Source organism: Bombina bombina, chromosome 7 (assembly GCF_027579735.1).
Source record: "Bombina bombina isolate aBomBom1 chromosome 7, aBomBom1.pri, whole genome shotgun sequence".
NCBI classification, from domain to species: Eukaryota; Metazoa; Chordata; class Amphibia; order Anura; family Bombinatoridae; genus Bombina; species Bombina bombina.
Genome location: NC_069505.1, coordinates 260,349,079 through 260,361,681, shown reverse-complemented (window position 1 = coordinate 260,361,681; position 12,603 = coordinate 260,349,079). Strand labels below are relative to the sequence as shown.

Below are 12,603 nucleotides of genomic sequence, written 5' to 3'. Positions count from 1 at the left end.
GTAGAGTCCACGCCTTCATTCATTACTGTTGGGAATTAAGAACCTGGCCACCAGGAGGAGACAAAGACACCCCAGCCAAAGGCTTAAATACCTCCCCCACTTCCCTCATCCCCCCCAGTCCTGTCAGCCTCTCAGTGAGAGCCTGGGTGAAAGTTAGTCCGGAGATGCAGGGAGAGTCTTTCTGTTAAACCATCCCGACTCATATTAACAGCTCCACAAGCAATCGGCATTGATGAGTTTGCCTGCCTGCTTTCTTCACTCAAGTTCATGTCAGGAGCAAGGCTACTAACCTGTCACACTTGAAGGGCCATGTTCCTGTTCCACGGCATAGATTCTGGTAAGATAGTTTCATTTTGTATTCATAATGATAAAATGCAAGACCGGGTCACAGTGTGACACCTTTTATCTTTAAAGAATTGAGGGTTAATAGTCCTGGAAAGGGGATTATTGTACAGGGGGGTTTATACATGATATTGTTGTCATTGCTGCGTTATGTGCGAGATGAGGCTCTGGCAATGTGTGGAACTTTCAGGTTACTGGCGGGAGTATTGCGCGGTCCTTTTTGGCGCGTTTTTTTCCTTAGTGCAAGGGCGGTCCTGCCAGGCATTCCATGTGACCGGGTGTGCCTATCTCTCTTCCTCTGTTGATCAATGGCATAGGAGACAAAACTGTTTCTGTAGTCCGGGTCCTAGGTGGTGAGTGCCCTGGCCATTGGAGGTATAAAGGTGCCTATTTATAAGTTAAGCTAGTCCGTTATAAAAGCGCAAGCTATTGAGGACTCTGAAACGTTAGTGTTCTCCCTCTTTAACAAAGTATCATTCCTGTGTTTATTGTGAGGAGGTTCTGGTAGATCAGCCTGCTCAACTTTGTTCCACAAACGGATGTCTAGTACTACTGAGCTGTCCACCTCTGAGGGTTCCTCGTCCCGTGAGGTGCATTCCCTGCAGTCATCTCCAATTGCACATGCAGCGCCCCAGGGTCCAACCGTTACTCCTTCGGGAGAGATTCGTTGGCAGTCAGACTTTGCGGCCCAACTGGAATCGGCAGTTTAAAAAAAAAATGATCCATGCTTTTTACCACGTTCTGCTAAGCGCAAGCGTAGTGTGTACCATGGTGGCTCGGCCCAGGGGATTGTCTACTCCGATGGAAATCCCAGAGGCATTATAAGATGACGAGGCCCACTCTGACTCTTTGGAGGAGGCTCCTTCTGGGTCGGAGTCCGTGTCCTCTAAACCTCCGGCTGCAGAGGAGCCTGATTTTAGGTTTAGGATGTAGAATTTGCACTTTTTACTGAAGCAGGTGCTTGCTACTCTGGAGGTTCCGGAGCCTAAGATTCCGGAGGAACCTTCAATTCCTAAGCTAGATAAGGTATACGAGGACAGGGTAGTACCTCATACTTTCCCGGTTCCTGTTAAGATGGCTAATATTAAGAATGAATGGGAGCGATTAGGTTCTTCCTTTTCCCCTTCTTCCTTTAAGAAACTGTTCCCCATTCCGGACTCTTAGCTTGAGCTGTGGGGTTCCATCCCTAAGGTGGATGGTGCTATCTTTACGCTTGTTAAGCGGACAACTATTCCCCTCGAGGATAGTTCGTCGTTTAAAGAGCCCATGGATAAAAAGCTGGAAAACATGTTAAGAACAATGTTTCAGCACACAGGGTTTGTTTTTCAGCCTGCAGCGGCTGTTGCGGCGGTTGCTGGAGCTGCAACATATTGGTGTGAATCCCTGTGTGATATGGTCTAGGAGGAGACGTCCATCGACGAGATAAGGATAAGATTAAGCCGCTGAGGATCGCCAATTATTTAATCTGTTATGCCAATATGCAAATTATTCACCTGAACGCTAAGGTGTCAGGTTTTTCAGTTTTTAAATTGCAGGGCTCTGTGGCTAAAGTCTTGGTCTGCAGACAAGACCTCTAAGTCGAGGCTGTTATCCCTGCCTTTTCAAGGAAAGATTCTGTTCGGGCCAGGATTGGATTTGATCATATCCACGGTTACGGTAGGCAAGGGAGCTTTCCTACCGCAGTATAAGAAGGCTAAGCCTAAGGGATATACTTTTCGTGCGGCCAAGGCCCATCGCCAGCAGCCTGTCGCGAAAGCGGACCAGTCCAAGGGAACTTGGAAGCCGGCTCAATCTTGGAACAAGTCTAAGCAGAGCAAGAAGACCGCCGAGACTAAATCGGCATGAAGGGGTGGCTGCCGACAGGTCTCTGGACCAAGTAGGCGGCAGATTATCTCTTCTCAGAATCCTGGTTGCAGGACGTTCAGGACCCTTAGGTTCTGGAAGTGGTCACCCAGGGTTACAGGATAGGGTTCAGATCCCATCCGCCCCAGGGCAGATTCCTCCTGTCAAACCTGTCTTCAAGACCAGAAAAGAGAGAGTCCTTTCTAGAGTGTTTGAGAGATCTTGCCTCTCTCAGCGTTATTGTAACAGTACCCCACGCAGAAACGGGGTCTAGGGTACTATTACAATCTTTTTGTGGTTCCAAAGGAGGAGGGCACGTTCCGCACGATTCTGCACCTAAAGTGTTTAAACAAGTTTCTGAGTGTTCCATTGTTCAAAATGGAAACTATCAGATCTATTCTGCCCCTAGTTCAAGAAGGACAGTTCATGACGACTATAGACTTAAAGGACACTTACCTTCATGTGCCAATTCACAGGGACCACTTCAAGTTCCTAAGATTTGCGTTTCTGGACCAACACTTCTAGTTTGTGGCCCTTCCGTTTGGTCTGGTGACGGCCCCGAGAGTCTTCACGAAGGTTCTGGGGGCGCTGCCTGCAGTGGCCAGATCCAGAGGCATTGCTGTAGCGCCTTATCTAGACGACCTCCTAGTCCAGGCGCCGTCGCTTAGTCTCGCAGATGATCATTCGAGGGCTTTCCTTCTTTTGCTCCAATCTCACGGTTGGAAGATCAACTCAGGAAAGAGTTCCCTGGTTCCCAGCAACAGGGTGGAGTTCCTGGGCATGATAATAGACTCTATGTCCATGAAAATATTTCTCACAGACCATTGACGCAGGAAGATTGCGTCAACTTGTCTTGCCCTTCAGTCCTCCTCAAGAACCTCGGTGGCTCAGTGTATGGAGGTGATCTGGCTCATGGTTTCAAGCATAGACGTCATCCCATTCACCAGGTTCCATCTCAGACCTCTTCAGTTTTGCATGTTGAGACAGTGGAACGGCGATCATTCAGATCTATCGCAGCAGATATCCATGAATGCTCAGACTCTGGTCTCCCTCTCTTGGCGGATTCTTCCGGAGCAACTGTCCATGGGGACATCCTTCTTGAGACCGTCCTGGGAGATTGTGACCACGGACGTCAGTCTGGCAGGATGGGGGGCTTTTTGGGGTGCCAGGATGGCACAAATAAAATGGTCCCGGGAGGAGTCTCTCCTTCCGATAAATATTCTGGAACTCCGAGCAATCTACAATGCTCAAAGGTATGGTCGCCTCTGGGGTCGTTTAGCTTCATTAGATTCCAGACCGACAACATTACCTCGGTGGCTTACATCAACCATCAGGGGGGTACGAGGAGCTCCCTAGCAATGAGGGAGGTGTCTTGGATCTTGGAGTGGGCGGAGTCCCACAGCTGCTCGCTCAAAGCGATTCACATTCCAGGTGTGGACAACTGGGAAGTAGACTTTCTCAGCAGACAATCCTTCCATGCGGGGGAATGGTCTCTTCACCCCAAGGTGTTTGCGGAGATTTGTCTCAGGTGGGGAACGCCGGAGATAGATCTCATGGCGTCCAGACTCAATTGGAAGCTACCCCGATACAGGTCGAGGTCCAGGGATCCCCAGGCAGAGGTGATAAATGCCTTAGCGGTACCTTGGGGGTTCAGCCTAGCTTACATTTTTCCACCGTTACCACTTCTACCTCGTGTAGTGGCACACATCAAACAGGAGCACGCTTCGGCTATTCTGATTGCGCCATCATGGCCGTGGAGGACGTGGTTTGCGGATCTGGTGGGGAGGTCATCCTCTTCGCCGTGGAGGTTACCCTGTCGCAGGGATCTGCTGGAACAGGGCCCTTTTCAACAGATTGAATGCCTAGTCCTGGCCAAGAGGCTTTTCTGAAAGTGTGACTGATACTCTAATTCAGGCAAGGATGCCAGTCACTCGTCGCATCTACCATAAGCTGTGGAGGACCTACTTGTCCTGGTTTGAGAAGCATGGATATCCTTGGCACAATGTGAAGGTATCCAGGATTCTGTCCTTTCTCCAAGACGGTTTGGAAAAGGGTCTTGCCGCAAGTTCCTTAAAGGGACACATTTTGGCATTATCCGTCTTGTTTCATAGGAGGCTCGCTGAGCTCCCTGGCATTTAATCTTTTATTCAGGCTGTGTCTAGAATCAGGCCTGTCTTTAGATAATCTGCTCCTCCATGGGGCTTAAACTTGGTCCTTAGGGTATTGCAGAAGGTTCAGTTTGAGCCTATGCATTCCGTTGACATTAAGATTCTGTTCTCTTCCTGTTGGCTATGCATCGGCACGCAGAGTATCTGAACTGACTGCCTTGCAATGTGAGCATCCTTATCTGGTTTTTCATGTGGATAAGGCTGTACTTCGCACTGGTTTGGGGTTTCTTCCCAAGGTGGTGTCTAACCGTAACATCAATCAGGAAATAGTTGTTCCTTCTTTGTGTCCTAACCCTTCTTCTTCTAAGACGTTACTTCATAACTTGGATGTGGTTCGTGCCTTTAAAGTTCTTTCTTCAGGCTACAAAGGATTTCAAACAGTATACATCTCTTTTTGTGGTGTATTCAGTGAAGTGCAAGGGGAAGAGGGCCTCTTCTACTTTGTCCTTTTGGTTGAGGAGCTTGATTCGCTTGGCCTATGAGACAGCGGGACATAAGCCTCCTCAGAGGATCATGGCTCATTCAACTAGAGCTGTGGCTTCGTTTGGGCCTTCAAGAATGAGGCCTCTATGGAGCAAATTTGTAAGGCGGTTACCTGGTCCTCCTTACACCCTTTTACAAGTTTGACGTTTTTGCTTTTGGGGAAGAGGTTTTGCAGGCTGTGGTGCCCTTAGATTAGGGTCCGCCTTTTATTATTATTATCGGTTATTTGTAGAGCTCCAACAGATTCCGCAGCGCTTACCCTCCCGGTTTCATTCAGTGTCCTCTAGAGCTTGGGTATATGTTCCCAACCATCCATAAATGAAGCCATGGACTCTCCTCCCCTTTAGATGGAAAACATTAATTATGCTTACCTGATAATTTCATTTCCATCAAGGGGAGGAGAGTTCATGGCTCCTGCCCGTAGCTCCGATGGGCGGACCTAAATTTAAATTATCTTCTGGCACCATTTATATCCTATTTCTCTTACTGTTCCTTGTTCCCTCGGCAGAATGACTGGGGGATGAGGGAAGTGGGGGAGGTATTTAAGCCTTTGACTGGGGTGTCTTTGCCTCCTCCTGGTGGCCAGGTTCTTAATTCCCAACAGTAATGAATGAAGCCGTGGACTCTCCTCCCCTCGATGAAAATGAAATTATCAGGTAAGCATAATTTATGTTTTTCGTTTCTGGCAAAATTTTCGTTACAAATAGTCAGGGATATTGGATTCCCCAAATATTTGGTGGCTGCATTCATTTGGTGTTCACTTTTGTTTAAAACGAATACTGAATTTTATTTAAATATTTACATTAATTTTCATTAAAACATATGTAAATGTTTTAAAGCTACGAGTGAAAAGTTCACTTGTTGCTTCGATACTTACTGCAACACGCTCTAGAGAGCGTGCTAACCCGATCTTCCCAGAGCCGCGACAGCACTTACTGCAGGCTTAAAACACTGTTCTCAGGACCTACACTAACTTAAGTGCAGGTCCTGGGAGCTGAGCGCACTAAGCCTTCTGTTCTGAGCAGCCGGTGCTCTGGCCCGAAGAGGATCAGGTTAGCGAGTTTTTAAGAGCGTCTTGAGGTATTAACCTCTTAAAAATAAAAATTAAAGGAAAGCAATACTGACTCTATTCTTTGTGCATTCATTTGGACGTTTTTTTGACAAAACAAATGCGCCATCCCTAATACACATGTATACAAATGTGAGCGCTGCTTACATGCCGCAACATATGCAACACGGAATGTAAAGCGCAGCTTGTGTATCATTAAATATTTGGGTAAAAAAGTTGTATACCAAGGCTTTGTATATCCTAGGATCCAGAGTGCTAGAACTTTATTTAATCTACTTACAAAATGTATTTAAAATCCTGTGTGTCTTACAAAAAAATACCTGATTCCTCAATGTTTTAGTCATGCTGTGTATCTTTCTACAAAAAATATCTCTGATACTATTTTGAAAAAGTGTATATTAGGCCGTGATGTAGTGATTATATTGAATTTGGGTTAAATAGTGTCCAGTGATTTATGTCTGACCACTTTTTTTATAAATGGTAACTGCTGTATTTATCTACACAGGTCACTACAAAACGAGCACAGGTGTGGTGTCACAGCAAAAATAACATCCCGTATTTTGAAACCAGTGCCAAGGAGGCTATAAATGTGGAACAGGCATTTCAAACAATCGCACGGAACGCACTTAAACAGGTATGTAGTATTCCGTCCTTACCAACCAGAATTAAATTAGAAGAGTTGTTAAAGGGACATGAACCCATTTTTTCCTCTCTTCCTTTCATGGTTCAGATAAAAGATACAATTTTAAACAACTTTCCAATTTACTTCTATTGTCTGTCTTTGTTCTATTGGTATCCTTTGTTGAAAAGGATACCTAGGTAGGATAATGAGCTGCTGATTGGTGATTACACATATATGCCTCATGTTATTGACTCACCTGGTGTTCAGCTATCTCCCAGTAGTGCATTGCTGCTTCTTCAACAAAGGATACTAACAGAATAAAGCAAATTAGATAATAGAAATAAATTGGAAAGTTGTTTAAAATTGTGTGTTCTCTATCTGAATCATGAAAGAAAATTTTGGATTTCTTGTCCCTTTTTAAGTCTGAAGTTTTATTATAAGGAATATATTGTTTGTAGGTAATAGGAAGATATTTCTAATTGCCCAGTCCTATTGAAAAGGCTGTGAAAAGAACACAAGTGGTCATTAACATACATAACTGAGTGCAAAACAAAAATATAGCCATTTACATGCAGAATCCCCTTCTGTGCTAATTTGGCCTATGGCAATTTTATTTGTCTCAGGGATTGCATAGAACTGGTGTAGCACTGCTCAGTCATACAGAAATAAAGAGAGTGATATGCAGAATTAGAGGCAAACTCAAGGACAAGAGAAACATTTTTGGCTAAATTAGCATTTCCGTCTTAGGAGTTAGTGCTTCATTAAACTTTTTATATCATTTCCATGTCCTGCTAACCTGTTTTGTTTTATGTCCTATTTAAATTGAGTAGCTGTATCTGCATATCCAGGTCTGATCTTGACTTTGTCCCTGGGCAAATGTTTTTGAATTCTGTTTCCTTCCTGAGATTTATACTTTTATACTTAATACATTTTTTTTTTTTTTTTTTTTTGTGCATTCCAGTTTCATTGGCACCAAAAGAACTTTCTTTGTTTTTTTTCCTCTTGTTACCTTGCAGGAGACTGAAGTTGAGCTGTACAATGAATTCCCAGAACCCATCAAACTGGACAAGAACGACCGAGCAAAAGCCTCTGCGGAGAGCTGCAGTTGCTGAGAGGGGGGGGGACGACAGCAAACACGGAGCCCTTCACTAACCGATATCACACTTAGGCCTTCGAACACAAGACCCCTTCCCTCTCTGTCCAGAGTGTAAAGAATACATATTAAACATGTGCACCCTCTTAAACTCCTAGACATTGGTCCAAATGGGAACCCAAGACCATAACTTAAGCAGAACACCTGGTCCTCGTCATACCACCTCCTGTGGACTGTACATTCATGTTGGGTTAACCCCTGTGTTGCCAAGGGGCCTATTGTATATTAGGTTACTCTCTGGCAGCAAAGCCGTTAACTTTCAAGCATACTGTTTCTTTAAACATAAATTAATTTTGTGACTTGTGGAGAGACTGGAAGTTGTTGGGTTTTTTTGTGTTTTTTTTTTTTTTTTTTGTCTTTTTACAGCTGTGTTTAATATATTATGTGATGACAGACAAAACCTTTTACATGTTCTGTGACCCAATCGAAGGCTTTAACCAGGAAGGCTGCATATTCCATACGACTTTGCAAGCTCAGCACCAAGTCTGCACTAGGTTTGAGTTTTGTATGTATCTGTTAACGCTTGTTACTTTTAACTAATCAGAACTTTTTACAGAATCCATTTATTATGTAATGCTTCTTTAGGAAAGGAATCGTATAGTACATGTTAATATATGCAACCAATTAAAATGTATAAATTAGTGTAAGTATAAATACTTTTTGATTTACTTAAGTTTTGAAGCACAGGTATTTAGACTGTAAACAAGGATATATATTCCCCATCTTCTGTGAGCTAATGCCTGCAAAAGTTAGAAACTCCAGATAGACGCAGCTTCCAGCACATACAGGGCAGGTTTTGGCGACTCTTAACACGGTTAAAAGCCATAGTTAAGCTGCGGCTTGTTCCTGTCTTGTTTACCTCGTCCGTAACTGCAGTGAGATCTGTAATATCTCATCTGACTGTTCAGTGCAGATCATTTATTTTCCCTTTTTTTATAATCTTCACACGTGCAGTCTGCAGGGGACCTTTCCTAAGGACTAACTTGGGAAATATTTTACTTGTTAACTTGCAGACTTACAGCCCCTGCTCTCTGGGATGTTACGTCTATCCCTCCGGCACTGGTAGCACTCATTTAGTTTCCCTGCAACCCTCCCCTGTGCTACAGATCAGACGTTATTAATGGTATGACCCCATGGCAGATTAGCTACCCCTATGTGTTTTGTTCTTGCGTTTGTAGCTTGCTTCCATATGGCAATTCTACCTTTTTTTCCATCAGCTTACATCCTACTAGGTAGGCTGGGTTATTCTATAAAAATGAAAATGATGCCAATAAACTTAACAAGAAAACAGAGGTCTCGCTTCATCTTTGCACCTGATGTGTGGATTTCAATGAAACAACATTTAGAAATCTGTGATCCAAGAAACATGTAGTTTGGGGAATTGTATTATCAGTTATTTGTAGAGCACTAACAGATTCTGCAGCGCTTTAAACAAAGGCATGGTATGCAGGTAACATTTATATGGAACAAGTGGGTAGAGAGCCTTGCACAGAGTTGCACTGTTGTAGTCTGCTCTTATGAAGGTGATCTACAAACAGCTTGCATCCTAAAGAGGATCAAGGGGATAACAAAGGAGAGAAGGAACTGGGTTTTAGGAAAGGTTAGTGTCTTTGTTTGCATCCCTGAACAGTAGAGTCTTTAGGGAGCGCTTAAAACTTTTAAAACTAGGAGAGAGACTTTTATCTTATTGCGCAGTGAGGCAAAGAGTTTCACAAGGGCCATTCTGGAGATGTCCTGTAGACTGGAATGTGAGGTGATAACCTAGAGAAATCGCCTCAAACATGCACCACACAAACACTTATACCGTTGCACATGCGTGCACACAGGCATACTCGCACATGCACATAAACTCAAACACAAAATGTAGCCTGAATAGCTGACCTAAGTGCTTTGGCAAACAGAGTGATGAGCTGCACCAAAGTACTTCTTTAAAACTTTTTATTGTAGGTCACAGAAACTTCCCCAGGGAAGTATAATATCAACAAAGAAAGGGGCTTGGTGTTGTGTGTGGATAACACCCAAAGAACTTATTGCTGACGCGTTTCAGCCGGTAGGGCCGTAGTCATAGCTTTGCCTCTATGCATACTTTATTGTGCTTGACCGTGGGCTGTAGTACACCAGCTTTCAGTGCATTTCTTGCATTAGTATAGAACAGTGTTTCCCAAACCCAGTCCACAGAACCCTTAACAGGCCACATTTTCATTATACCTTAACTAGAGCACAGGTGAAATAATCTGTCCACCCATCAGCTGATCAGTTCACCTGTGCTCTAGTTAACATATAATTAATATGTGGCCTGAGGACTGGAGTAGGGAAACACTGGTATAGAACAAAAAGATTAAACACTTCCTTGCTTAGTGCTGAGTAAGCGCTAAATAGGTATTTTTCCCTGTGCAATCTATATAAACCAGTTAATACCACTAACTAAACTAACAGATTACAACCTCAATGAGCTATTGTCGTATCTTGTATGTTAGCTTTTAAGATAAAAGAATAATTTGTACTATAAGTTACCGACAGATTTATATGGAGAACAAGTAACTGTAATGCTGATTTACTGCTCTGCTCACCCCTCTATGGAGTATGGATTGACAGCACTGCAACTGGGAGGAGGGACAGCAGAAGGCAGAGACAATTGTGGGCCTGGTTGTTAAAGCTAAACAGGCAGTGAAGCAATAGCCGATGCTAATAACACAGCTGAAGGTTATGGTAATCATTGTTGTTTCCTGCACAGGAGGTAATATCTGTAAGAGTTTTTACTGAGTCAATCTGTGCAAATTGAGCTGTTTAGTGCATCCAGTTTGAAGAGTTTCTGATTTACTGGGCTCCAGGCAGCTGTTACAAGGCACTCAGCTTACTGTTGCTGCTACCTATGTTGTACATGTTTCAAGGGAAATGTAAAAATTGTATACAGGCCGCCCTGTAAAGCACTCCTTATCTATTACATCTCCTTCCCCTTTACTGTGATACAAAGCCTGTCTGGTTCATCTGCATCACAGCCATAGAGATTCTAAAGAAAAGCAAAGTGCTATTATAAAAGGAAATCATTTTGTTTTATTAATGACGTCTACATTTATGGTGGGGCAGAGCCTCAGCTGCCCATACTGACAAGCCTTCACTTTAATGAATAGTAGGGTCCTGCCCCGGAGGTAACAATGTTCCATAAAAGTAGAAGGGAAATTAAAATAAACTACAACTACATGGAGACAACCTTATAAATGAATTATTGCACAAGACCACCTAGGTTGCAGGAAATGCCAAATATCTTAAGTATGCAGCGCAGAAACAATTTTCAATAAAAAACGGTAGTCATATGTCTGATAATGAGTTGTCTTATGAATTAAAACATGGCAGCCAAAACTAATGGTAAGTCACATGGAGGAGCCTGAGACGTACATTATATGGCCAAAAGTATGTGGGCCCCTGACATCACACCTATGAGTTTGTTGGTCATTCCACATACGTTTGACCATGTAGAGTAGTTTGTGGTAGGTGGCGATGAGCTTCTGAATTTAAGACCATAAAGTCAACACTAAAATTAGAAGCAAATTGGAAAGTTGCTTAAAAAAATCATTCTCTATCCAGTTCATTTATCATCTTTTTGTTATTTTTAAAATGTTTTAATGGGAAAAATAAATGTTCTCATTTTTAAGAATGTCCTGGGATTTGTCAGCAATACATATTGTACAAATCACTATACACAGACACAAGGTAGGTCTCTTATATTTTCCATTAGCTCTCTTGGTATCTTTTGTTAAAGAGTGATAGGTTTGTAAAGTCTGCTCTTCCAATGCTCACAGTAACTGGAAAGCTGACAGTTTTCAGGTATAATTAACCCCTTAGTGACCAGACCATTTTTAAATTTTCTTACCGTTAAGGACCAGGGCTATTTTTACATTTCTGCCGTATTTGTTTAGATATAATTTTCCTCTTGCTCATTTTCTGTACCCACACATTTTTATACCGTTTTTCTCGCCATTAAATGTAATTTATAAAGATACCATTATTTTCGTCATATCTTAATTTACTATAAAAAAAATATATAAAATATGAGAAAATTGAAAAAAACGCACATTTTTTTAACTTTGACCTCCAAAATCTGTTACACATCTACAACCACCAAAAAACACCCATTCTAAATAGTTTCTAAATTTTGTCCTGAGTTTAGAAATACCCAATGTTTAAATGTTCTTTGCCTTTTTTGCAAGTTATAGGGCAATAAGTACAAGTAGAACTTTACTATTTCCAAACCATTTTTATTTTATTTTTTCAAAATTAGCGATAGTTACATTGTAACACTGAAATCTGTCAGGAATCCCTGAATAACCCTTTGTGTGTGTGTGTGTGTGTAGAGATAGGTGCACTCCCACTAACCAGCTTCATATGCCAGGGTGCTAAGAGTAGTAGATAGAGCTGAAGGACGAAGCACTCTCTGGTCTTGTCCAGTGTACAACCCAATTTTATTTACTGTAAATAAAACTGTGTTGTACACTTGATAAGACTAGAGAGTGCTTTGCTCTTGAGAGAGATGCACACTTTTTTTTTTTTTAGTAGACAACCCAAAGTATTGATCTAGGCCCATTTTGGTATATTTCATGCCACCATTTCACTGCCAAATGTGATCAAAAAAAAAAAAAATAGTTAACTTTTTCACTAACTTTAGGTTTTTCGCTGAAATGATTTACAAACAGCTTGTGCAATTATGGCACAAATGGTTATGAATGCTTCTCTGGGATCCCAATTGTTCAGAAATAGCAGACATATATGACTTTGGCATTGCTTTTTGGAAATTAGAAGGCCGCTGAGCACCACACTTGTATTATGCCCAGCAGTGAAGGGGTTAATTAGGTAGCTTGTAGGGTTAATTCTAGCTTTAATATAGAGATCAGCCTCCCACCTGACACATCCCACCCGTTGTACCCTC

General features: G+C 42.5%; 1 protein-coding gene across 1 annotated transcript in view; it reads left to right on the top strand.

Annotated features, from left to right (window-relative positions):
• Nucleotides 1-8,967, top strand: part of RAB7A (RAB7A, member RAS oncogene family) — a 47,637-nt gene extending 38,670 nt beyond the window's left edge. Inside the window, exons 5-6 of the mRNA XM_053720730.1 lie at nucleotides 6,410-6,538; nucleotides 7,543-8,967. Coding sequence (XP_053576705.1) covers nucleotides 6,410-6,538; nucleotides 7,543-7,638 — 225 coding nt within the window. The 3' untranslated portion in view covers nucleotides 7,639-8,967. The remainder of the gene's footprint in view (nucleotides 1-6,409; nucleotides 6,539-7,542) is intronic.
• The last annotated feature ends 3,636 nt before the right edge of the window (nucleotides 8,968-12,603 follow it).